The sequence below is a fragment of the Salmo trutta genome, unplaced genomic scaffold, assembly GCF_901001165.1.
Source record: "Salmo trutta unplaced genomic scaffold, fSalTru1.1, whole genome shotgun sequence".
Classification (NCBI taxonomy): domain Eukaryota; kingdom Metazoa; phylum Chordata; class Actinopteri; order Salmoniformes; family Salmonidae; genus Salmo; species Salmo trutta.
Window position 1 is genome coordinate 47,020 of NW_021822929.1, and position 27,137 is coordinate 74,156.

Below are 27,137 nucleotides of genomic sequence, written 5' to 3' on the forward strand. Positions count from 1 at the left end.
CCCTCCCTCTTTCCCTCCCCTCATCAACTCCCTCTTTCCCTCCCCCTCATCCACTCTCTCTTTCCCTCCCCTCATCCACTCTCTTTCCCTCCCCCTCATCCCCTCCCTCTTTCCCTCCCCTCATCAACTCCCTCTTTCCCTCCCCTCATCAACTCCCTCTTTCCCTCCCCCTCATCCACTCTCTTTCCCTCCCCCTCATCCCCTCCCTCTTTCCCTCCCCTCATCAACTCCCTCTTTCCCTCCCCTCATCAACTCCCTCTTTCCCTCCCCCTCATCCACTCTCTTTCCCTCCCCCTCATCCCCTCCCTCTTTCCCTCCCCTCATCAACTCCCTCTTTCCCTCCCCCTCATCAACTCCCTCTTTCCCTCCCCTCATCAACTCCCTCTTTCCCTCCCCCTCATCCACTCTCTTTCCCTCCCCCTCATCCCCTCCCTCTTTCCCTCCCCTCATCAACTCCCTCTTTCCCTCCCCCTCATCCACTCTCTTTCCCTCCCCCTCATCCCCTCCCTCTTTCCCTCCCCTCATCAACTCCCTCTTTCCCTCCCCTCATCAACTCCCTCTTTCCCTCCCCCTCATCCACTCTCTTTCCCTCCCCCTCATCCCCTCCCTCTTTCCCTCCCCTCATCAACTCCCTCTTTCCCTCCCCCTCATCAACTCCCTCTTTCCCTCCCCCTCATTCCTTGACTTCCGCTCCACTTCAGTCCAATCAACATCTCCCAACCAGTCCCACCCACAGAACCCAGTCCCACCCACAGAACCCAGTCCCACCCACAGAACCCAGTCCCACCCACAGAACCCATCCTCCTCCACACACGGCCCAGAGGTATGGACCTGACAGTTCCTCTTTCACCATGAGGTCATATCTGTAAACACTAGAGGAGCTGCTGGAGCACGATGTCATGACTCTGTGTGTGTGTGTGTCTCACCTTGTCACCCTCCTCTCCACAGGCATGGTCAGGATGGCTCCTCCCCCCTACGGCTCCTAGACACAGAGATACCATCGTTACTACAGACCCTGGTTCAAATCCAGGCTGGATCACAACCGGCTGTGATTGGGAATCCCATAGGGCAGCGCACAATTGGCCCGGTGGCGTCCGGGTTTGGCCTGGGTAGGCAGGCATTGTAAATAAGAATGTTATTAACTGACTTGCCTAGTTAAATAAAAAAATATTAACAGTGGTAGACTGGCCCCTATGGCTCCTAGACACAGAGATACCATTATTAACAGTGGTAGACTGGCCCTATGGCACCTAGACACAGAGATACCATTATTAACAGTGGTAGACTGGCCCCTATGGCTCCTAGACACAGAGATACCATTATTAACAGTGGTAGACTGGCCCTTATGGCTCCTAGACACAGAGATACCATTATTAACAGTGGTAGACTGGCCCTATGGCACCTAGACACAGAGATACCATTATTAATAGTGGTAGACTGGCCGCTATGGCTCCTAGACAGAGATACCATTATGAACAGTGGTAGACTGGCCCCTATGGCACCTAGACACAGAGATACCATTATTAACAGTGGTAGACTGGCCCCTATGGCTCCTAGACACAGAGATACCATTATTAACAGTGGTAGACTGGCCCCTATGGCTCCTAGACAGAGATACCATTATGAACAGTGGTAGACTGGCCCCTATGGCTCCTAGACACAGAGATACCATTATTAACAGCAGATAAGGGAGTTCCGGTTTGGAGCGAGCAGTCGTACTACGCTTCACTCCACAGGTAATATTACACTTCACTACATTACAACGGTTTGATTTGTTTGATCCGAGCAATTCTTTTCTTTTCTTAGCTAGCTACATAGCCGTCTTTGTATCAAAGATAATCGTGTAGCTTAGAGCAATTATCGAAGTTAGCTATCTTCGTCCTCCTAACGTAGTCATCACTGCTAGCTAGCTAGTCAACACTGCTAGCTAGCCAACCAGCCAACTTCCACCGACTAGCTGCACTATCTATTACATTACAACGGAACGACTTGACTAGTGTAGTGTTAGTGAGCCAGCTACTTAGTTGTCTTTGCATCTAAGATAATTGTGTAGTTTAGAGTAATTATTAGTAAGTAGCCAGCCGCGACGCCAGACGTAGTCAACACACCTAGTCATCATTAATCCACTGCTAGCTAGCTAGCCAACAGCTAGCCAACCGTTACCGACTAGCAGCGCTGTAGATACCAATACTTTACAACGGAACGATTTGACTAGTGCAGTGTTGGCTAGCTAGCTACATAGTTGTCTTTATCATAGCTTGATAATTGTGTAGTTTAGTAATTACCGAGGTTAGCTAGCCAGCTATTGCCGTCCCCCGCGACGCCATTTTTCCTAACCCAGCCAACTAGTAACACTGTAGAAACTAAAATACATTACAAAGGAACGTCTTGATTAGTGTTATGTTAGCTAGCTACAAAGTTGCTTTTGTATCATGACAAGGTGTAGTACTGAAACTATCGAGGTCACCTAGCCAGCTACACCTAGCCAGCTACACGGTCAAACAAAGTCAACAACGCAGCCACTGCTAGCTAGCCTACTCCACCAGCCAGCAGTACTGTATCATTTTCGTCATTTTAGTCAATAGATTTTCTGCAACGTAAGCTTAACTTTCTGAACATTCGAGACGTGTAGTCCACTTGTCATTCCAATCTCCTTTGCATTAGCGTAGCCTCTTCTGTAGCTTGTCAACTATGTGTCTGTCGATCCCGGTTCTCTCCACTCTGCACAGGCCATACAAACGCTTCACACCGCGTGGCCGCTGCCACTCTAACCTGGTGGTCCCAGCGCGCACGACCCACGTGGAGTTCCAGGTCTCCGGCAGCCTCTGGAACTGCCGGTCTGCGGCCAACAAGGCTGAGTTCATCTCAGCCTATGCTACCCTCCAGTCCCTAGACTTCCTGGCGCTGACGGAAACATGGATCACCACAGATAACACTGCTACTCCTACTGCTCTCTCCTCGTCTGGCCACGTGTTCTCGCATACCCCTAGAGCATCGAGCCAGCGGGGTGGTGGCACTGGAATCCTCATCTCTCCCAAGTGGACATTCTCTCTTTCTCCCCTGACCCATCTGTCTATCTCCTCATTTGAATTCCATGCTGTCACAGTTACCAGCCCTTTCAAGCTTAACATCCTCATCATTTATCGCCCTCCAGGTTCCCTTGGAGAGTTCATCAATGAGCTTGACGCCTTGATAAGTTCCTTCCCTGAGGATGGCTCACCTCTCACAGTTCTGGGTGACTTTAACCTCCCCACGTCTACCTTCGACTCATTCCTCTCTGCCTCCTTCTTTCCACTCCTCTCCTCTTTTGACCTCACCCTCTCACCTTCCCCCCTACTCACAAGGCAGGCAATACGCTTGACCTCATCTTTACTAGATGCTGTTCTTCCACTAATCTCATTGCAACTCCTCTCCAAGTCTCCGACCACTACCTTGTATCCTTTTCCCTCTCGCTCTCATCAAAAACTTCTCACTCTGCCCCTACTCGGATGGTATTGCGCCGTCCCAACCTTCGCTCTCTCTCTCCTGCTACTCTCTCCTCTTCCATCCTATCATCTCTTCCCTCTGCTCAAACCTTCTCCAACCTATCTCCTGATTTTGCCTCCTCAACCCTCCTCTCCTCCCTCTCTGCATCCTTTGATTTTCTCTGTCCCCTATCCTCCAGGCCGGCTCGGTCCTCCCCTCCTGCTCCGTGGCTCGACGACTCACTGCGAGCTCACAGAACAGGGCTCCGGGCAGCCGAGCGGAAATGGAGGAAAACTCGCCTCCCTGCGGACCTCGCATCCTTTCACTCCCTCCTCTCTACATTTTCCTCTTCTGTCTCTGCTGCTAAAGCCACTTTCTACCACTCTAAATTCCAAGCATCTGCCTCTAACCCTAGGAAGCTTTTTGCTACCTTCTCCTCCCTCCTGAATCCTCCCCCCCCCTCCCCCCCCCCTCCTCCCTCACTGCGGATGACTTCGTCAACCATTTTGAAAAGAAGGTTGACGACATCCGATCCTCGTTTGCTAAGTCAAGCGACACCGCTGGTCCTGCTCACACTGCCCTACCCTGTGCTTTGACCTCTTTCTCCCCTCTCTCTCCAGATGAAATCTCGCGTCTTGTGACGGCCGGCCGCCCAACAACCTGCCCACTTGACCCTATCCCCTCCTCTCTTCTCCAGACCATTTCCGGAGACCTTCTCCCCTACCTCACCTCGCTCATCAACTCATCCTTGACCGCTGGCTACGTCCCTTCCGTCTTCAAGAGAGCGAGAGTTGCACCCCTTCTGAAAAAACCTACACTCGATCCCTCCGATGTCAACAACTACAGACCAGTATCCCTTCTTTCTTTTCTCTCCAAAACTCTTGAACGTGCCGTCCTTGGCCAGCTCTCCTGCTATCTCTCTCAGAATGACCTTCTTGATCCTAATCAGTCAGGTTTCAAGACTGGGCATTCAACTGAGACTGCTCTTCTCTGTGTCGCGGAGGCTCTCCGCACTGCTAAAGCTAACTCTCTCTCCTCAGGTCTAGAAGGATGAGAGCAATCTGCTGCCTTTGATACTGTGAACCATCAGATCCTCCTCTCCACCCTCTCCGAGCTGGGCATCTCCGGCGCGGCCCACGCTTGGATTGCGTCCTACCTGACAGGTCGCTCCTACCAGGTGGCGTGGCGAGAAGCTGTCTCCGCACCACGTGCTCTCACCACTGGTGTCCCCCAGGGCTCTGTTCTAGGCCCTCTCCTATTCTCGCTATACACCAAGTCACTTGGCTCTGTCATATCCTCACACGGTCTCTCCTATCATTGCTATGCAGACGACACACAATTAATCTTCTCCTTTCCCCCTTCTGACAACCAGGTGGCGAATCGCATCTCTGCATGTCTGGCAGACATATCAGTGTGGATGACGGATCACCACCTCAAGCTGAACCTCGGCAAGACGGAGCTGCTCTTCCTCCCGGGGAAGGACTGCCCGTTCCATGATCTCGCCATCACGGTTGACAACTCCCTTGTGTCCTCCTCCCAGAGTGCTAAGAACCTTGGCGTGATCCTGGACAACACCCTGTCGTTCTCCACTAACATCAAGGCGGTGACCCGATCCTGTAGGTTCATGCTCTACAACATTCGCAGAGTACGACCCTGCCTCACACAGGAAGCGGCGCAGGTCCTAATCCAGGCACTTGTCATCTCCCGTCTGGATTACTGCAACTCGCTGTTGGCTGGGCTCCCTGCCTGTGCCATCAAACCCCTACAACTCATCCAGAACGCCGCAGCCCGTCTGGTGTTCAACCTTCCCAAGTTCTCTCACGTCACCCCGCTCCTCCGCTCTCTCCACTGGCTTCCAGTTGAAGCTCGCATCCGCTACAAGACCATGGTGCTTGCCTACGGAGCTGTGAGGGGAACGGCACCTCCGTACCTTCAGGCTCTGATCAGGCCCTACACCCAAACAAGGGCACTGCGTTCATCCACCTCTGGCCTGCTCGCCTCCCTACCTCTGAGGAAGCACAGTTCCCGCTCAGCCCAGTCAAAACTGTTCGCCGCTCTGGCACCCCAATGGTGGAACAATCTCCCTCACGATGCCAGGACAGCGGAGTCAATCACCACCTTCCGGAGACACCTGAAACCCCACCTCTTTAAGGAATACCTGGGATAGGATAAAGTAATCCTTCTAACCCCCCCCCCCCCCTTTAAAGGATTTAGATGCACTATTGTAAAGTGTTTGTTCTACTGGATATTATAGGTGAATGCACCAATTTGTAAGTCGCTCTGGATAAGAGCGTCTGCTAAATGACTTAAATGTAAATGTAAATGTAACAGTGGTAGACTGGCCCCTATGGCACCTAGACACAGAGATACCATTATTAACAGTGGTAGACTGGCCCCTATGGCTCCTAGACACAGAGATACCATTATTAACAGTGGTAGACTGGCCCCTATGGCTCCTAGACACAGAGATACCATTATTAACAGTGGTAGACTGGCCCCTATGGCTCCTAGACACAGAGATACCATTATTAACAGTGGTAGACTGGCCCCTATGGCTCCTAGACACAGAGATACCATTATTAACAGTGGTAGACTGGCCCCTATGGCTCCTAGACACAGAGATACCATTATTAACAGTGGTAGACTGGCCCCTATGGCTCCTAGACACAGAGATACCATTATTAACAGTGGTATAGACTGGCCCCTATGGCTCCTAGACACAGAGATACCATTATTAACAGTGGTAGACTGGCCCCTATGGCTCCTAGACACAGAGATACCATTATAACAGTGGTAGACTGGCCCCTATGGCTCCTAGACACAGAGATACCATTATTAACAGTGGTAGACTGGCCCCTATGGCTCCTAGACAGAGAGATACCATTATTAACAGTGGTAGACTGGCCCCTATGGCTCCTAGACACAGAGATACCATTATTAACAGTGGTAGACTGGCCCCTATGGCTCCTAGACACAGAGATACCATTATTAACAGTGGTAGACTGGCCCCTATGGCTCCTAGACACAGAGATACCATTATTAACAGTGGTAGACTCGCCCTAGGCCATAGAGACTAGATGATGCTAAGGCTATAGAGACTATAGAGACTAGATGATACTAAGGCTATAGAGACTAGATGATACTAAGACTATAGAGACTATAGAGACTAGATGATGCTAAGACTATAGAGACTAGATGATACTAAGGCCATAGAGACTAGATGATACTAAGGCTATAGAGACTATAGAGACTAGATGATACTAAGGCTATAGAGACTATAGAGACTAGATGATACTAAGGCTATAGAGACTATAGAGACTAGATGATGCTAAGGCTATAGAGACTATAGAGACTAGATGATGCTAAGGCTATAGAGACTATAGAGACTAGATGATACTAAGGCTATAGAGACTAGATAATGCTAAAGCTATAGAGGCTATAGAGACTAGATGATGCTAAGGCTATAGAGACTAGATGATACTAAGGCTATAGAGACTATAGAGACTAGATGATACTAAGGCTATAGAGACTAGATGATACTAAGGCTATAGAGACTAGATGATATTAAGGCTATAGAGACTATAGAGACTAGATGATACTAAGGCTATAGAGACTAGATGATGCTAAGGCTATAGAGACTAGATGATACTAAGGCTATAGAGACTAGATGATGCTAAGGCTATAGAGACTATAGAGACTAGATGATACTAAGGCTATAGAGACTATAGAGACTAGATGATGCTAAGGCTATAGAGACTATAGAGACTAGATGATACTAAGGCTATAGAGACTATAGAGACTAGATGATACTAAGGCTATAGAGACTATAGAGACTAGATGATGCTAAGGCTATAGAGACTATAGAGACTAGATGATGCTAAGGCTATAGAGACTAGATGATGCTAAAGCTATAGAGGCTATAGAGACTAGATGATGCTAAGGCTATAGAGACTAGATGATACTAAGGCTATAGAGACAATAGAGACTAGATGATACTAAGGCTATAGAGACTAGATGATACTAAGGCTATAGAGACTAGATGATATTAAGGCTATAGAGACTATAGAGACTAGATGATACTAAGGCTATAGAGACTAGATGATGCTAAGGCTATAGAGACTAGATGATGCTAAGGCTATAGAGACTAGATGATACTAAGGCTATAGAGACTAGATGATACTAAGGCTATAGAGACTAGATGATGCTAAGGCTATAGAGACTATAGAGACTAGATGATACTAAGGCTATAGAGACTATAGAGACTAGATGATGCTAAGGCTATAGAGACTATAGAGACTAGATGATGCTAAGGCTATAGAGACTAGATGATACTAAGGCTATAGAGACTAGATGATGCTAAGGCTATAGAGACTAGATGATGCTAAGGCTATAGAGACTAGATGATGCTAAGGCTATAGAGACTAGATGATACTAAGGCTATAGAGGCTATAGAGACTAGATGCTACTAAGGCTATAGAGACTATAGAGACTAGATGCTACTAAGGCTATAGAGACTATAGAGACTAGATGATACTAAGGCTATAGAGACTAGATGATGCTAAGGCTATAGAGGCTATAGAGACTAGATGATGCTAAGGCTATAGAGACTATAGAGACTAGATGATACTAAGGCTATAGAGACTATAGAGACTAGATGATGCTAAGGCTATAGAGACTAGATGATACTAAGGCTATAGAGACTAGATGATGCTAAGGCTATAGAGGCTATAGAGACTAGATGATGCTAAGGCTATAGAGACTAGATGATGCTAAGGCTATAGAGACTATAGAGACTAGATGATACTAAGGCTATAGAGACTAGATGATACTAAGGCTATAGAGACTATAGAGACTAGATGATACTAAGACTATAGAGACTAGATGATACTAAGGCTATAGAGACTAGATGATGCTAAGACTATAGAGACTATAGAGACTAGATGATACTAAGGCTATAGAGACTATAGAGACTAGATGATACTAAGACTATAGAGACTAGATGATGCTAAGGCTATAGAGACTATAGAGACTAGATGATACTAAGGCTATAGAGACTATAGAGACTAGATGATACTAAGGCTATAGAGACTATAGAGACTAGATGATACTAAGGCTATAGAGACTATAGAGACTAGATGATACTAAGGCTATAGAGACTATAGAGACTAGATGATACTAAGACTATAGAGACTAGATGATACTAAGGCTATAGAGACTATAGAGACTAGATGATACTAAGGCTATAGAGACTATAGAGACTAGATGATACTAAGGCTATAGAGACTATAGAGACTAGATGATACTAAGGCTATAGAGACTATAGAGACTAGATGATACTAAGACTATAGAGACTAGATGATGCTAAGGCTATAGAGACTATAGACACTAGATGATACTAAGACTATAGAGACTAGATGATACTAAGGCTATAGAGACTATAGAGACTAGATGATACTAAGGCTATAGAGACTATAGAGACTAGATGATACTAAGGCTATAGAGACTATAGAGACTAGATGATACTAAGGCCATAGAGACTAGATGATACTAAGACTATAGAGACTATAGAGACTAGATGATGCTAAGGCTATAGAGACTAGATGATGCTAAGGCTATAGAGACTATAGAGACTATAGAGACTAGATGATGCTAAGGCTATAGAGACTATAGAGACTATAGAGACTAGATGATACTAAGGCTATAGAGACTAGATGATACTAAGGCTATAGAGACTATAGAGACTAGATGATACTAAGGCCATAGAGACTAGATGATACTAAGACTATAGAGACTATAGAGACTAGATGATGCTAAGGCTATAGAGACTAGATGATGCTAAGGCTATAGAGACTATAGAGACTATAGAGACTAGATGATGCTAAGGCTATAGAGACTATAGAGACTAGATGATACTAAGGCTATAGAGACTAGATGATACTAAGGCTATAGAGACTATAGAGACTAGATGATGCTAAGGCTATAGAGACTAGATGATACTAAGGCTATAGAGACTATATGATGCTAAGGCTATAGAGACTATAGAGACTAGATGATGCTAAGGCTATAGAGACTATAGAGGACTATAGAGACTATAGAGACTAGATGATGCTAAGGCTATAGAGACTAGATGATACTAAGGCTATAGAGACTATAGAGACTAGATGATGCTAAGGCTATAGAGACTATATGATGCTAAGGCTATAGAGACTAGATGATGCTAAGGCTATAGAGACTAGATGATACTAAGGCTATAGAGACTATAGAGACTAGATGATACTAAGGCTATAGAGACTAGATGATACTAAGGCTATAGAGACTAGATGATGCTAAGGCTATAGAGACTAGATGATACTAAGGCTATAGAGACTAGATGATACTAAGGCTATAGAGACTATAGAGACTATAGAGACTAGATGATACTAAGGCTATAGAGACTATAGAGACTAGATGATGCTAAGGCTATAGAGACTATAGAGACTAGATGATGCTAAGGCTATAGAGACTAGATGATACTAAGGCTATAGAGACTATAGAGACTAGATGATACTAAGGCTATAGAGACTATAGAGACTAGATGATACTAAGGCTATAGAGACTATAGAGACTAGATGATACTAAGGCTATAGAGACTATAGAGACTAGATGATGCTAAGGCTATAGAGGCTATAGAGACTAGATGATACTAAGGCCATAGAGACTAGATGATACTAAGGCTATAGAGACTATAGAGACTAGATGATGCTAAGGCTATAGAGACTATAGAGACTAGATGATGCTAAGGCTATAGAGACTAGATGATGCTAAGGCCATAGAGACTATAGAGACTAGATGATACTAAGGCTATAGAGACTATAGAGACTAGATGATACTAAGGCTATAGAGACTAGATGATGCTAAGGCTATAGAGACTATAGAGACTAGATGATACTAAGACTATAGAGACTATAGAGACTAGATGATGCTAAGGCCATAGAGACTATAGAGACTAGATGATACTAAGGCTATAGAGACTATAGAGACTAGATGATACTAAGGCTATAGAGACTATAGAGACTAGATGATGCTAAGGCCATAGAGGCTATAGAGACTATAGAGACTAGATGATGCTAAGGCTATAGAGGCTATAGAGACTATAGAGACTAGATGATGCTAAGGCCATAGAGACTATAGAGACTAGATGATGCTAAGGCCATGAAAGGCTTAGAGATTTAACCCCTATTGTTGTTTTGATTATCAAACATCTGGACCTCAACATACAAACATGTTTGTGCGAGTTAGTGTCTTGTGTGTGAGAGAGAGAGATCAGAGAGAGAAAAGGACTAGCTACAGTCCTTACATTCAGAAGCAGAAAACAATATAGCAAACACACACACACACGCACCAAACACACACACCAAACACACACCCCAAACACACACACACAGCAAACACACACACCAAACACACACCCCAAACACACACGCACCAAAGCCAGTAATCCAGGATTAAAGCAGCCGTTTTCAGATGACATCACCACCAGACTGTTACTCTGTTTCATCTTCCATTCAGCTGGTTTGTTTTCCTTCTGGAGGTCTGACTGAGGTGACGTCACATCACACTACCAGAGGTACTGACACTACAGCCCTGGTCTGTCCTTGACTTCTCCCAAGTGGACACTGGAGTCCCAAATGACTCCACACACACACACACAATGGGACAGGAAGGAACAGGACAGCAGGCCTGATAGAGTGGATGTGTCAGGGATGCCATGGGTGAAGGGGGGGATAGAGTGGATGTGTCAGGGATGCCATGGGTGAGGGGGGATAGAGTGGATGTATCAGGGATGCCATGGGTGAAGGGGGGGATAGAGTGGATGTGTCAGGGATGCCATGGGTGAGGGGGGGATAGAGTGGATGTGTCAGGGATGCCATGGGTGAGGGGGGATAGAGTGGATGTGTCAGGGATGCCATGGGTGAAGGGGGGGATAGAATGGATGTGTCAGGGATGCCATGGGTGAGGGGGGGATAGAGTGGATGTGTCAGGGATGCCATGGGTGAGGGGGGGATAGAGTGGATGTGTCAGGGATGCCGTGAGGGGGGGGAAATAAAGTGGATGTGTCAGGGTTGCCATGGGGATGTGGAAAATAAAGGAGAGGAGAGACTGGGGGAGGGGGAGATAGAGGCATGGGTAAGATATATGGAGGGGAGCAGAGAGGAGAAGAGATTGGGGATGGTGGGACAGAGAGGGGAGGGAGGGGGAGATCCAGGAGAAAGAGGATGGAGAGAGAGAGAGATTGTGGCTTCTCTTGACTGCTATTGATTTTCTGTAAGCTTCAGAGTGCATCAGCTGTAAGGGGGATGGTGGGAGAGAGAGAGAGAGAGACAGGGGATGGTGGGACAGAGACAGGGGATGGTGGGACAGAGAGAGAGAGAGACAGGGGATGGTGGGACAGAGAGAGAGAGAGACAGGGGATGGTGGGACAGAGAGAGAGAGAGACAGGGGATGGTGGGACAGAGAGAGAGAGAGACAGGGGATGGTGGGACAGAGAGAGAGAGAGACAGGGGATGGTGGGACAGAGAGAGAGAGAGACAGGGGATGGTGGGACAGAGAGAGAGAGAGACAGGGGATGGTGGGACAGAGAGAGAGAGAGACAGGGGATGGTGGGACAGAGAGAGAGAGAGAGACAGGGGATGGTGGGACAGAGAGAGAGAGAGAGACAGGGGATGGTGGGACAGAGAGAGAGAGAGACAGGGGATGGTGGGACAGAGAGAGAGAGAGACAGGGGATGGTGGGACAGAGAGAGAGAGAGACAGGGGATGGTGGGACAGAGAGAGAGAGAGACAGGGGATGGTGGGACAGACAGAGAGAGACAGGGGATGGTGGGACAGAGAGAGAGAGAGAGAGACAGGGGATGGTGGGACAGAGAGAGAGAGAGACAGGGGATGGTGGGACAGAGAGAGCGAGAGACAGGGGATGGTGGGACAGAGAGAGAGAGACAGGGGATGGTGGGACAGAGAGAGAGACAGGGGATGGTGGGACAGAGAGAGAGAGACAGGGGATGGTGGGACAGAGAGAGAGAGACAGGGGATGGTGGGACAGAGAGAGAGAGACAGGGGATGGTGGGACAGAGAGAGAGAGACAGGGGATGGTGGGACAGAGAGAGAGAGACAGGGGATGGTGGGACAGAGAGAGAGGACAGGGGATGGTGGGACAGACAGAGAGAGAGACAGGGGATGGTGGGACAGAGAGAGAGAGACAGGGGATGGTGGGACAGAGAGAGAGAGAGACAGGGGATGGTGGGACAGAGAGAGAGAGACAGGGGATGGTGGGACAGAGAGAGAGAGACAGGGGATGGTGGGACAGAGAGAGAGAGACAGGGGATGGTGGGACAGAGAGAGAGAGACAGGGGATGGTGGGACAGACAGAGAGAGACAGGGGATGGTGGGACAGAGAGAGAGAGAGAGACAGGGGATGGTGGGACAGAGAGAGAGAGACAGGGGATGGTGGGACAGAGAGAGAGAGACAGGGATCAGCTTCAGAGTGCATCAGCTATTTCTATCCATTTCCTCTTCTCCTCCTCCCTCCATTATTTTGTCACCATTTCTCCCTCCAACACATTACACCCTCTCTCTACGCATCACCAGCCCCCCACATCTCTTCTTCATGTCATACCCCCCCTCTCTCATCCTCTCCATCCCTCCCTCTCTCATTAACACATCCCCGTCTAGCTCTCCTCTTTTTCATATCGTTCCACCTCCATCTCTCTTTTATCAGTAGCTGGTGAGATTATTTCTTACTAACTTTTCACATCGAAAAACGAGAGAAATTGAGAGGCGAGAGAAAGAGGCGAGAAAGTAAGGAGAGAGGAGAGAGAGAGAGGCGTGAGAGACACACAGGAAGATCTTAAGATATCTGAACACAACACAGACAGACACTAATCCGCAAGAAGTTAAACAGGACCCAACAGAGCTCTGGTCACTAGTGTTACAGGACCCAACAGAGCTCTGGTCACTAGTGTTACAGGACCCAACAGAGCTCTGGTCACTAGTGTTAAACAGGACCCAACAGAGCTCTGGTCACTAGTGTTAAACAGGACCCAACAGAGCTCTGGTCACTAGTGTTACAGGACCCAACAGAGCTCTGGTCACTAGTGTTAAACAGGACCCAACAGAGCTCTGGTCACTAGTGTTAAACAGGACCCAACAGAGCTCTGGTCACTAGTGTTACAGGACCCAACAGAGCTCTGGTCACTAGTGTTAAACAGGACCCAACAGAGCTCTGGTCACTAGTGTTAAACAGGACCCAATAGAGCTCTGGTCACTAGTGTTAAACAGGACCCAATAGAGCTCTGGTCACTAGTGTTAAACAGAACCCAACAGAGCTCTGGTCACTAGTGTTAAAGAGGACCCAACAGAGCTCTGGTCACTAGTGTTAAACAGGACCCAACAGAGCTCTGGTCACTAATGTTAAAGAGGACCCAACAGAGCTCTGGTCACTAGTGTTAAACAGGACCCAACAGAGCTCTGGTCACTAGTGTTAAACAGGACCCAACAGTGTTGTGGTCTAATGTAATACACTAAACAGGGATCTATTTGTGAAAAACCCTCTGTGCTACTGACACAGTTCTGTTCCTCCTGCTCCAAAGCCAGCCCACCCAGACAGCCAGTAAACAAGGCCCACACACACAGGCCACTCCCTAACGCTTTCACTCTAAAACCAGAACTCACCAACACTACACATGTAAACCCCCCCCACACACACACACACCACATGAACCTTCTCTCCTTTACTCTCCACTCACCCTCTCTTCCTGCTTCACTAACAGACAGGGCCCAGCCGAGAGACTCTCCTTCTGTCCTCCTCTCCCTCACTCTCTCTTCCTGCTTCACTGACAGACAGGGCCCAGCCGAGAGACTCTCCTTCTGTCCTCCTCTCCCTCACTCTCTCTTCCTGCTTCACTGACAGACAGGGCTCAGCCGAGGAGGACTGCATCAGCCCTCCTCCTTTTGTCCTCCTCTCCCTCACTCACTCTCTCTTCCTGCTTCACTGACAGACAGGGCTCAGCCGAGAGACTCTCCTTCTGTCCACTCTTCCAAAAGCCAAGCTGAGTCTTTTCCCTCTAGTCACTATATTGTTGTCCTTCAATCCTCCCTCTCCATTTCTGTCTCTCTCTACAACTTCAGGGGAATTTGAAGCTGCCCAGCTGTACTGTGCTCTGCTGCTGCTACACTTACTTCACACCCCACACACACACACACACACACACACACACACACACACACACACACACACACACACACACACACACACACACACACACACACACAGCATAACTGTTACAACAGAAACTAAACAGAGAGAGAAGAGACAGGCTTAAAACAGAGAGAAGAACAGAAAGAGAGAAGGGAAAGAGGGTGAAGGAGAGAGGAAACAGAAACCTAACTAGAGAGAGAAGAGAGAACATGATAGAAAGAGTGCAGATTTGGCCAGTGGGGCTTGTGCCTCTTGTTGGTGAGAACTCATGAACATAGGAGAAATGACAAGTGTCAACCCCTCCCTCCCCCTCATTCTCTCTTTGGCCGACACATTCTCCCCCTCAGGCAGGCCCCGTCAGCCCTCCCCCTCAGGCAGGCCCCGTCAGCCCTCCCCCCTCAGGCAGGCCCCGTCAGCCCTCCCCCCTCAGGCAGGCCGCATCAGCCCTCCCCCCTCAGGCAGGCCCCGTCAGCCCTCCCCCCTCAGGCAGGCCCCGTCAGCCCTCCCCCCTCAGGCAGGCCCCGTCAGCCCTCCCCCCCTCAGGCAGGCCCCGTCAGCCCTCAGGCAGGCCCCGTCAGCGACCTCCCCCTCAGGCAGGCCCCGTCAGCCCTCCCCCCCTCAGGCAGGCCCCGTCAGCCCTCCCCCCTCAGGCAGGCCCCGTCAGCCCTCCCCCCTCAGGCAGGCCCCGTCAGCCCTCAGGCAGGCCCCGTCAGCCCTCCCCCCCTCAGGCAGGCCCCGTCAGCCCTCCCCCCCTCAGGCAGGCCCCGTCACCCCTCCCCCCTCAGGCAGGCCCCGTCAGCCCTCCCCCCTCAGGCAGGCCCCGTCAGCCCTCCCCCCTCAGGCAGGCCCCGTCAGCCCTCCCCCCCCCCCCCTCAGGCAGGCCGCATCAGCCCCCTCCCCCCTCAGGCAGGCCCCGTCAGCCCTCCCCCCTCAGGCAGGCCGCATCAGCCCCCCCCCCTCAGGCAGGCCGCATCAGCCCTCCCCTCAGAAAGACTAACAGCCTAGACTTAGAAACCTACAAACAAAAGCCCTGTCCCTGGTCTGGTTCATTCTGAATGGTATTAAAACGCCTCGGTCCTCCTTGAGACTGTATTTTCCTCCCCCATAAACATACAAATATATATCTATCTATTCTGGGTCTGTGTATTAATATCTATAGATCCTTTCTTAAGTGACAATGATCCTCTCCATGCAACGTGACTGTGTCCCAAATGGCACCCTATTCCCTACATAGTGCACTACCTTTAACTAGAGGCCCAAAGGGCCCTGTTCTTAAGTAGTGCACTTTATAGGGAATAGGGTGTTATTTTGGGATATAGGCAGTGTTTAGTTGTGGTATCAGAGCGGAGGTAGGTGAACCCCCTAAACAATAAAGTGTAAAAACAGACAGACTAACCCCTCTTTCAGGAGGAACATTGAGTGAAACCCTCTTCAGACAAAAGCGACAGAGGAGAAAGAGAGAGATGGAGAGGTAAGGATGAAGGAGGGGCAGAGAGAGGAGAGGGGTACAAGGAAGGATGCAGAAAGGGAGGAGAGTAGAGAGGTACAGAGGACGTTCAAGGAGGAAAGGAGAGGAGTGGAGGAGGGGTACAGAGGACCTTCAAGGAGGAGAGCAGAGGGAAGAGGGATCATTAGCTTTCATCCCTAGTGCAGGTGACCAGCGTGGGAAGACAAGCCACACACACACACACAGATAATAGACGTTCTATTGAGGAACCAAGACATCTAGTGCAGCATGTAGGGAATAGGGTGCTATTTGGAACTCATATAGTAAGCATGAGAAACAGATGGTGTAGGTGCTATAGACAAACAAACACACACACACACACACACACAGCAGTCCTAAGCTTGTCCTCAGGAGCCTCCTCCTTATTAAACACAAGTGGATGTGGAGAAGGACATCTGGTACACACGGCTACATTTGAAAGGGTTTTCTTATTCTCCTACATGGGCACAAGTGGTGTGAGTGTGTGTGTAGAGGATATGGGGAAAATGAGGAAACAGGCCCTCCAATGACAACACACACACACACACACACACACACACACACACACGCTACAGAATGCACATCCTGCTACATACACAGGAACTTGTGACTTGGCATTGTGTGTGTGTGTATTTTTCAGTCAGTCATTCACCTCTCCAGATCAAAATCCGTTTGGACAGAAATGGCCATTCCAACAATCAATTTACACAATTCTGCATGCCACAGATATTGAGCTACTGTTTAACCAATCTATGATCAGCTTCTCTCCCCCAACCGTTACTTTAACCATTAGATACTAACTTAACCACAGACCTAGGATCTGCTTCTCTCCCCCAACCGTCACTTTAACCATTAGATACTAACTTAACCACAGACCTAGGATCAGCTGGCACCTCCCCAAACCAAAGGGGGATGAAACACCAAACTGACAGTACTGGTGGTGAGGATGAAGCTTACTGGCATGATGACGCTAGAGACTGCTCTCATCTGTCTCCCTCTCTTTTCCATCCCCCCTATCCCTACTGTCATCATGTCTCTCCCACTCTCCTCTCCATCCCCGCTATCCCTACTGTCATCATGTCTCTCCCACTCTCCTCTCCATCCCCCCTATCCCTACTGTCATCATGTCTCTCCCACTCTCCTCTCCATCCCCCCTATCCCTACTGTCATCATGTCTCTCCCACTCTCCTCTCCATCCCCCCTATCCCTACTGTCATCATGTCTCTCCCACTCTCCTCTCCCTCTCTTTTCCATCCCCCCATGTTCTCTCTCTCTCACACACACACACACACACACAACCTCATTCTGCTCTATAGGGAACAGGACCTGGTGAGTCTCTCCCTCTAGACTGTACAGCTAACTCCCCAGCACACACACACACACACACACACACACTACCTCATTCTGCTCTATAGGGAACAGGACCTGGGGAGAGTCTCTCCCTCTGGACTGTACAGCTAACTCCCCAGCCCACACCCACAACCTCATTCTGCTCTATAGGGAACAGGACCTGGTGAGAGTCTCTCCCTCTAGACTGTACAGCTAACTCCCCAGCCCACACCCACACACACACACACACACACACACACACACACACACACACACACTACCTCATTCTGCTCTATAGGGAACAGGACCTGGTGAGAGTCTCTCCCTCTAGACTCTACAGCTAACTCCCCAGCACACACACTACCTCATTCTGCTCTATAGGGAACAGGACCTGGTGAGTCTCTCCCTCTAGACTGTACAGCTAACTCCCCAACACACACACACACTACCTCATTCTGCTCATATGAAATGATGCTGAGTGTGTTTGAGCGTTTTATGTTTTACGTTGCAGCTGTATTCAGGTGTGTGTGTGTGTGTGTGTCAGTGAATGGTACGCTGCGACTGGAAATACCTGTCTGGGAGAGTGGATGTCAGTAAGAGCTGCTCTGAGTTTAACACCACACACAGTGTAGCGCTACCAGGGATTCACGATTAGTGTGTGTGTGTGTGTGTGTGTGTGTGTGTGTGTGTGTGTGTGTGTGTGTGTGTGTGTATGCTGGGGAGTTAGCTGTACAGTCTAGAGGGAGAGACTCTCACCAGGTCCTGTTCCCTATAGAGCAGAATGAGGTAGTGTGTGTGTGTGTGTGTGTGTGTGTGTGTGTGTGTGTGTGTGTGTGTGGGGGGGGGGGGGGGGGGGGGGCTGGGGAGTTAGCTGTACAGTCTAGAGGGAGAGACTCTCACCAGGTCCTGTTCCCTATAGAGCAGAATGAGGTAGTGTGTGTGTGTGTGTGTGGGCTGGGGAGTTAGCTGTACAGTCTAGAGGGAGAGACTCTCACCAGGTCCTGTTCCCTATAGAGCAGAAAGTCTATACTGTGTTTTCTGGTTCAGTACACGGGCCACTGTGTGAAAGTTATTTATATTTTACACAGCCTAGTTACTATAACAACCACAACTGTCAAACAATGCCCCCCTACCAATCCAGCTAGAATTTATATTTTACCTTTTGTATTATTTTACCTTTATTTAACTAGGCAAGTCAGTTAAGAACAAATTCTTATTTACAATGACGGCCTACCGCAGCCGACGTTGGGCCAATTGTATGCCGCCCTATGGGATTCCCAATCACGGCCGGCTGTGATACAGCCTGGAATCAAACCAGGGTCTGTAGTAACACCTCTAGCAGGGAGATGCAGTGCCTTAGACCGCTGCTCCACTCGGGAGCCCTTAGTATGTACGGATGGCTAAGTAGCTTTGGATACAATTGTCTACTAAATTGCATTTTAGATTGTGACAGAAACCAACTAGACTTCACTGAGTAGTAGGCCTGTAACTACCAGGAAGAACACAATGGTACTGTGTGGTGGTAGTGCTAGAGTGGATGTAATTTAATGACGTGTAGAATCTGTCACCTGATCAAGCGGAATGTAACACACAACTTGTCTGGATATTGACCTATATTTAGATGAGAGAGAACGAGGGGAGATTCATCTGTGGTGTTTTTCCATTCAATACGGTCTATAGATGTCATCTTCTCCAGAGTTAATAAGTGACTGTGGTTGTTGAACTCCGTTTCAGTTGAGCTAGGTTTGGAACTGAAACAAGCTATTCTTATTGGACCAGTTCATGTTACTCCCTCCGTTCAAGTCCGTTTTCTTCCGTTGGGTGCCTAATGAACATGACCCATGTCGGAAGGCTGTATTTTGTTATTGTAGCAGGATCTCGCTGTTTTTAACTCTGGTAGCGCAGCGGTCTAAGGCACTGCATCTCAGTGCTAGAGGCGTCACTACAGACACCCTGGTTCGATTCCTGGCTGTATCACAACTGGCCGTGATTGGGAGTCCCATAGTGCTGCCCACAATTGGCCCAGCGCCGTCCGGGTTAGGCCGTCATTGTAAATAAGAATTTGTTGTTAACTGACTTGCCTAGTTAAATAAAAGGTTAAAAATAAAGAAGATTTTACGTATGGGTGGAGCGGGGAATGGAACCCACAACCCTGGCATTGCCAGCTCTACGCTCTACCAACTGAGCCATACAGGACCACAGTCACGGAACAGCCTACACAATGTCAGACAAACCTGATTATTTACTAGAAGAAAGACTACATCTAGACCAACATGTCATTGTACTACATCCATGATATCACTGTATTCTGCCATTACTTGTGTCCAGTATTTGTAGCCTTGTATCATCTTGTTCATCTGTAATAGCTACTACAAAAATGGAATGACTCTCTTCTGACCTGTTTAACCCACGGCCAGACAGAGACAGACAGAGGCGGACGGACAGACAGACAGAGCTAGAGAGAGGAACAAGCGGAGAGAGAAAGACAGAGAAGACAGACAGACTAGAGTTCATCTCAGTGCATCTTGGCAGCATCATGCACAAAGCTAAAACGCTGTGTGTTACAGACCGCTTGTTCCATGTAACTACTATGTAATAACCATCAAGCTGCAGCTCTGTGGCGGCACATAACAGCGTCTACTTAATTAGAATAGAACTAATGTGCAGACACACACACACACATTACCATGCCAACACGATATAGCTGCCTGCCTAGTCCCATCCCCCCTGCTCTCCCTTTCAGAAGCCGATCCTTAGTGCGTTAAACCAGATTGAGTTCTCTGTCTCACCTCACTGCCCCTCTCTTTCTCTGCCTGGGTATTCTCTGACACACACACAGTGTTGTGTGCCGTCACAGAAACACACACATTTCCTCAGTCTCCGGACACTAGAGCAGAGGCGACAACAAGAGACCCTAGAGGAGATTCTCTAGCTGGTCGGGTCAAGGATAGCCAACACACAGACACTACACAAGAACCAAGAAATGAGAGCAGTGCTGAGGAAGGGAGAGAAGGCTTACCAGCGGGCGAGATGCGATGTGCTCCAGGCGGTCCCGACTGCCTCTGAGCACCAGGGGAGACGTTAGATCCCAGGGCTCGTATGCTGTGCTGCTCCGTGTGGTGGCTGTGAGCTCCAAGGGGTGAGCAACCCGAGTTGTGCTGCTGTTGATGATGCTGCTGCTGGCTGTGGTGATGATGGTGGTTAGGTCCGATTCCCCCGTTGGCATTAATCCCGGGGCCGGTCGCACCATACTGCTGGTAGAATCCAGACCGAGAACGCGATCGAGTCCTGGGCGGCTCCATGGCCATTTGATAGGGGTGGTGATGGAAGAAAGATGAGGCGAGGGGGGAGGACGTGGGAGGGGATTGCGGAGGAGAACCGTTGGAGTTGGAAGAACGAAGCGGCAGAAATCCCCTAGCGCCGCTGGTCTGACTGTAGCTGGCTACTAGTCCTCCCCTGCCCCCCTCGGCGCCCCCGTATTCTGTTCGCTCCTGCGACTCAGCTACTGCCCCCGCAACGTCACATAAATTACCCCCTTTTGGTACAGGCTCCGGGGTGGAGGGCAGTCGGGAGAAAATACGGGGTTCCTGAGTCGTCAGTTGACCCGTGGCTGCGATTGGCATTTCCTTTTGGTGGTTTCCTCGTTTTCTTGTCTGTCGTTCTCTGTATTCCCTCGTTTCCTCACCAGAAAATCTTTCTTTAAAAAAAATAAAATAACAATAATTATAAAAATACAACTTTGGAACAAACAGTAGATGACTGGTTGGAAAATGTAACGTTAGATAACCAACCAGCCTAAACAACCGGTTTTAAAAAGCTTCTCATAGAAAGCTGTTGTTTATAACTACGTAGCTTTGAAATGTCAAACTATTTTGTGACATAGTTTCCTGAAGCGTAAACAAAACTGTCTCCATTCCCAGGACTCATGGATCACACAGAAATAAACTGAGCTCGTCCCTTTTCACACAAACATTTAGCCAACTCTCACTTTATAAATAATATTTTTTTTTGTAAACTACAGCGGTTAATGTTTTCTAGGAATAGACTCTAACTTAGTTTATTCATCTAGCTAACTGGGTACAGTATACTTCCGTGAAAAGCGCCCAGGGCACCGTATCCTATAACGCCATGGCTAACTAGCATGCTAACTTACAATAACACACGGTTTAGCACCGATACTCGGTTACAACAAACTACCAGTAGTAACACACTACACAGATCATTCGTGGCCGTGTCTAACGTTGTGTAAAGTTTTGGGGTTAGTTTTGATAGTTTGACTGAGTACGTCGTCAACTTATTCAGACAGTTAGCTAGAATAGTTAGCCAACTAATAGCATATTAGCTAGCCATCGCTCTCTGTCAACGAAGCAACCCCTCCTCCCACCGTCTGAAACACCAGAGAGAAAACCAAGCTAACGTTAGTCACCCATTACCTTGAATTCCCTTTAAACGACTCTGGTTACCAGTATGTAAAACAATAGCGTAGAAACTTACCATTAGTAGCTAATGTCAGCTAGTTAAGTTTAAAGCTAGTACTGAATCAATTTAGCTAGTTCCCGTCAGTCCCGACGGAGAGAAAGCGTATCCAAACCCAGAAGCCCGGCCATGGCCAGAAGGAACCGAGCTTTTTCCTCTGACTGAATGAAAAGTGTCGAACCTCAAATTTCAAAGAAAAAACATCACCAGATAGATTTAATTCGAGCTAAAAAAAAAAGTGGGATTCACCTCTTCGTTCGGCGTTGAGGAAAATACCCGTTTGTTGTTCCATTATACCATGTTTTCTCAGTCACTTACCTTTAAATACACGCTACGTTGTCTACTGTATTCCCGAAGTGCGATCAGTCGATAATATTTAGAGCCGTGTGTGTATATGGACCGTGGCGGGTATTCGCTCGATGTCAGCGTGAAATGTGACGAACCGTCAATGCAGAAGTCGGATTTCACCCAGACCAGACTAATCAATAGCAGAACATGGACCGTGTTCGCAGCTCATTCTCACACCTCGTATCTCGCTCTTATTTTCGATATTCAAAACCCCGAAAATCATCTGGGTACCGTGGGTCGTCAATGGATTTCTATTGCAATTATTTTTTGGATTACAGTGAAGGGAATCATTTCAATAAAAATATCCTAAAACTTTCTCAAAGCTAAATTGTGTGTTTGAGTCCGATCGTTGCTCGATTGGTTCTGCCTGGTAAAAATCAAACGCTATCTTCCATGCACTAGCAAGACGATAAGGAGAATTTAAATGATGTATTTTCATATAGACTGCTAGCTATTGCAGCTGCTTAACCGGATTAGTTTTTATAACATGTTATGCTGGTTTATAAAAGTTGACCTTTTTTTTAAATACAGGAATTATTGGGGAAACAATATTAGCGCTGTTAAGGAATTTAAAATGACAAACTACATTACCAAAAGAATGTAGACACCTGCTGGTCGAACATCTCATTCCAACATCATGGGCCTTAATGTGGAGTTGGTCCCCCTTTGCTGCTATAACAGCCTCCACTCTTCTGGGAAGACTTTCCACTAGATGTTGGAACATTGCTGTGGGGACTTGCTTCCATTCAGCCACAAGAGCATTAGCGAGGTTGGGCACTGATGTTGGGCGATTAGGCCTGGCTTGCAGTCGGTGTTCCAATTCATCCCAAAGGTGTTCGATGGGTTTGAGCTCAGGACTCTGTGCAGGCCAGTCAAGTTCTTCCACACCAATCTCAACAAACCATTTCTGTATGGACCTCGCTTTGTGGACAAATGGCATTGTCATGCTGAAACAGGAAGGGCCTTCCCCAAACTGTTGCCACAAAGTTGGAAGCACAGAATCTTCTAGAATGTCATTGTATGCTGTAGCCTTAACATTTCCCTTCACTGGAACTAAGGGGCCTAGCCCGAACCATGAAAAACAGCCCCAGACCATTATTCCTACTCCACCAAACTTTACAGTTGGCACTCTGCATGTAACTACTATGTTGTTTAGTGGTGAAGCATGATTCATCATTCCAGAGAACGCATTTCCACTGCTCCAGAGTCCATTGGCGGCAAGCTGTACACCACTCCAGCCAACGCTTGGCATTGCGCATGGTGATCTTAGGCTTGTGTGCTGCTCAGCCATGGAAACCCATTTCATGAAGCTCCCGATGGACAGTTCTTGTGCTGATGTTGCTTCCAGAGGAAGTTTGGAATTCTGTTGTGAGTGTTGCAACGAAGGACAGACGATTTTTACATGCTGCATGCTTCAGCACTCGGCAGTCCCATTCTGTGAGCTTGTGTGGCCTACCATTTCGCACTGAGCCGTTGTTGCTCCTAGACATTACCACTTCACAATGACAGCACTTACAGTTGACCGGAGCAGCTCTAACAGGGCAGAAATGTGATGAAATGACTGTTGGAAAGGTGGTATCCTATGACGGTGCCACATTGAAAGCCACTGAGTTCTTCAGTAAGGCCATTCTACTGCCAATGTTTGTCTATGGAGATTGCATGGCTGTGTGAAATAGCCAAATCCACTAATTTAAAGGTGTGTCCACCTACTTGTGTATATGTAGTGAATCAAAACACTGGCAGAAACTAACAATTTACCTCGACTAACCTGTACCCCCCACACATTGACTCAGTACCGGTACCCCCTGTATATAGTCTCCACATTGACTCGGTACCGGTACCCCCTGTATATAGTCTCCACATTGACTCGTTACCGGTACCCCCTGTATATGGTCTCCACATTGGCTCGGTACCGGTACCCCTGTATATAGCCTCCACATTGAATCGGTACCGGTACCCCCTGTATATAGCCTCCACATTGTAGCAATATACCCTATTACAATGGGCAATATTCTGTAGCAATATATCCTATTATAATGGACAATATACTGTAACAATATACCCTATTATAATGGACAATATACTGTAGCAATATACCTATTATAATGGACAATATACTGTAGTAATATACCCTATTATAATGGGCAATATACTGTAGCAATACACAGTAATATAGTGGGTGCTATAGCCTACACCAAAATACTATAGCAATATACAGTGATGTAGTGGATATTATACAATGGTGGGTCTAATCCTGAATGCTGATTGGTTAAAACCGCATTCAAGCCATTGTCTATTCCACAAGTTACCACCAGCTAAATCTATGTCGTTTAAATGCCTATTTACTCTGTTCCATCTGATGCAATCCACTGTATCAGCCCAGCCAAGCAACTTATAAACTTGATCTCTACTATAAAAAGCATCTAGACATTATCTCACATGTCTTTAAGACTAACATTTTGTTTTCAACATCGGAGATTTGTATAAATTTTGCTGTCTGTCTCTCCGACATTTGCAACATCGTTTCAATATTCAAATTACATCTCCAGCTGTCCCATAGTAATGAACATGATCCATGGATAGAGAACAAAAAGACTGGACGACTGGGTCGCTGTCTCTGGCAAACGAACCGATAGAACAAACGACCAGCCGGCTTGGGTAGCAACCCTAGATTTTTGTCGGGACTATAACTTGTGGAAGGATGAAATAGTATAAATAAATTCATCAAAATAACATTTAAATAACATTGTTAATCATTAATTGAATATGTTGTTAACCCGTTATATAAAAGTGATAATGCCCTGGAAGCCGGTGACTGGAGGATGTATTGACCAGGTTTGCTGTCCCTCGACTTGGTCTCTGGCCTAACAACACCCACACCAATATATCATACAAACAACGGTGTCTTAGGCATTATCACTTAGATATAGCCTACATCAATATACATTGGTAATACACATTAATATAGTGGGTAATATATCCTACATCAATATTTTTGAAGCAATGCACAGTAATTTAGTGGGTAATATAGCCTACATCAATATACTGAAGCAATTCACAGTAATTTAGTGGGTAATATAGCCTACATCAATATACTGAAGCAATACACTGTAATATGGTGGCTATTATAGCCTTTACCAATATACTGTAATATAGTGGGTAATATAGCCTACATCAATATAGTGTAATATTGTGGGTAATATATCCTACATCAATATACTGTAATATTGTGGGTAATATATCCTACATCAATATAGTGTAATATTGTGGGTAATATATCCTTCATCAATATACTGTAATATTGTGGGTAATATATCCTACATCAATATACTGTAATATAGTGGGTAATATATCCTACATCAATACACCGTGTAGACTATGTACTGTATGTATCTGTGTAAACATTTGTTGTTCTGATTTGTTCAGGAATACATTCCATTAAATATTTAAATATTCCTAGAATATTCCTCAGCAGAATTCCTTGAATTTTCCCTAACACTGCGAGACTCCCCATCACACCCTTGCTTACCCCTGATCATACGCATATTGGGAGTGTGTGTATATGTGTATGTGTGTGTGTGTGTGTGTGTATGTCAGGATGGGTTGTGTGAAACCCACACAGACACACATCTCACCTCCTAAACCTTGTTCCCCTTTAGTTTTGTTCTCTCATTTCACATACATCCCCCCTCTCAACACACACACACACACACACACACACACACACACACACACACACACACACACACACACACACGCCGCGCACACACACACACACACACACACACGCACAAACCACAGAAACACACACACAGTAATGTGCTGTGGCAGCCTGCGTCCGTAGACAGGCGTGAAGGATCAAGTCTTCACCCAGTGTACTACCGATATTCATAAGATGAGGCTGCAGAGGAGAGGGGGAGAGAGAGGAGAGAGGAGAAAGAAATGGGGAGAGAGAAAGGGGAGAGATAGGAGAGGAGAGAGAACGGGGGAGAGAGAGGAGGGGAGAGAGAGGAGAGAGAAAGGGGGAGAGAGAGAGATTGGGGAGGAGAGGAGGGGAGAGAGAGGAAGAGGAGACAGGAGAGAGAGAAAGCGTGGGCAGAGGGAAGAGATAGACCAGAGAGAAGGAGGAGAGAGGGGTGTGATGGGGAGTCTCGTGGGTATTTGGGGTGTAGGGTGGTGGGGCAAGGGGGATTGGTAAGTGGGTTAGAGGTAGAGGACTAGAATGATAGGGGGGTTGGGGGTGGAGTGTCATAGGGCTCTGGGGGGATGGGAATAGAGATGGATGTGGTGGGGGGAGGGGGAGGGGAGGGGGGAGAAGAGAGGTTCTGTTGACGTCCTCTACCATTGGCTTGTTCAAACGGTGGGGGAGGGGCAGACTCCACCATGTCCTCACCAGCTGTAGAGAGAGGGAGAGGAGAGAAACAAAGAGAGGAGAGAGAAAAAGAGAGAGGAGAGAGAGAGACCAGATAGAAGAGAGAGAGGAGAGGAGAGACAAAGAGAGACAAAGAGAGAGAGGAGAGAGTGAGAGGAGAGAGTGAGAGGAGAGAGAGAGGAGAGAAGAGAGAGACCAGATAGAAGAGAGAGAGAGGAGAGAGAGAAGAGGAAACAGAGAGAGGAGTGAGAGAAGAGAGAGCCAACCAAGAATTCACAAAATTGGTCAAACACCAAATTGAGACTCCGCATGCAGAATTCTGCAAAAATATCCTCAGTGTACAATGTAAAACAACAAATAATGCATGCAGAGCGGAATTGGGCTGATTCCTGATAAGTATCAAAATCCAGAAAAGAGACGTTAAGTTAT

The 27,137-nt window shown here is 47.4% G+C and overlaps 1 protein-coding gene across 1 annotated transcript; it reads right to left on the bottom strand.

Annotated features, from left to right (window-relative positions):
• Window positions 1-926: 926 nt before the first annotated feature.
• LOC115187303 (ell-associated factor Eaf) lies at window positions 927-22,467 on the bottom strand (the record flags this gene model as incomplete). Its single annotated transcript, XM_029746366.1, is given in 3 exon segments — window positions 927-982; window positions 20,532-21,205; window positions 22,307-22,467. Coding segments are annotated over 2 exon segments (660 nt in total), but the record flags the coding sequence as incomplete, so codon positions are not given.
• Window positions 22,468-27,137: the final 4,670 nt, after the last annotated feature.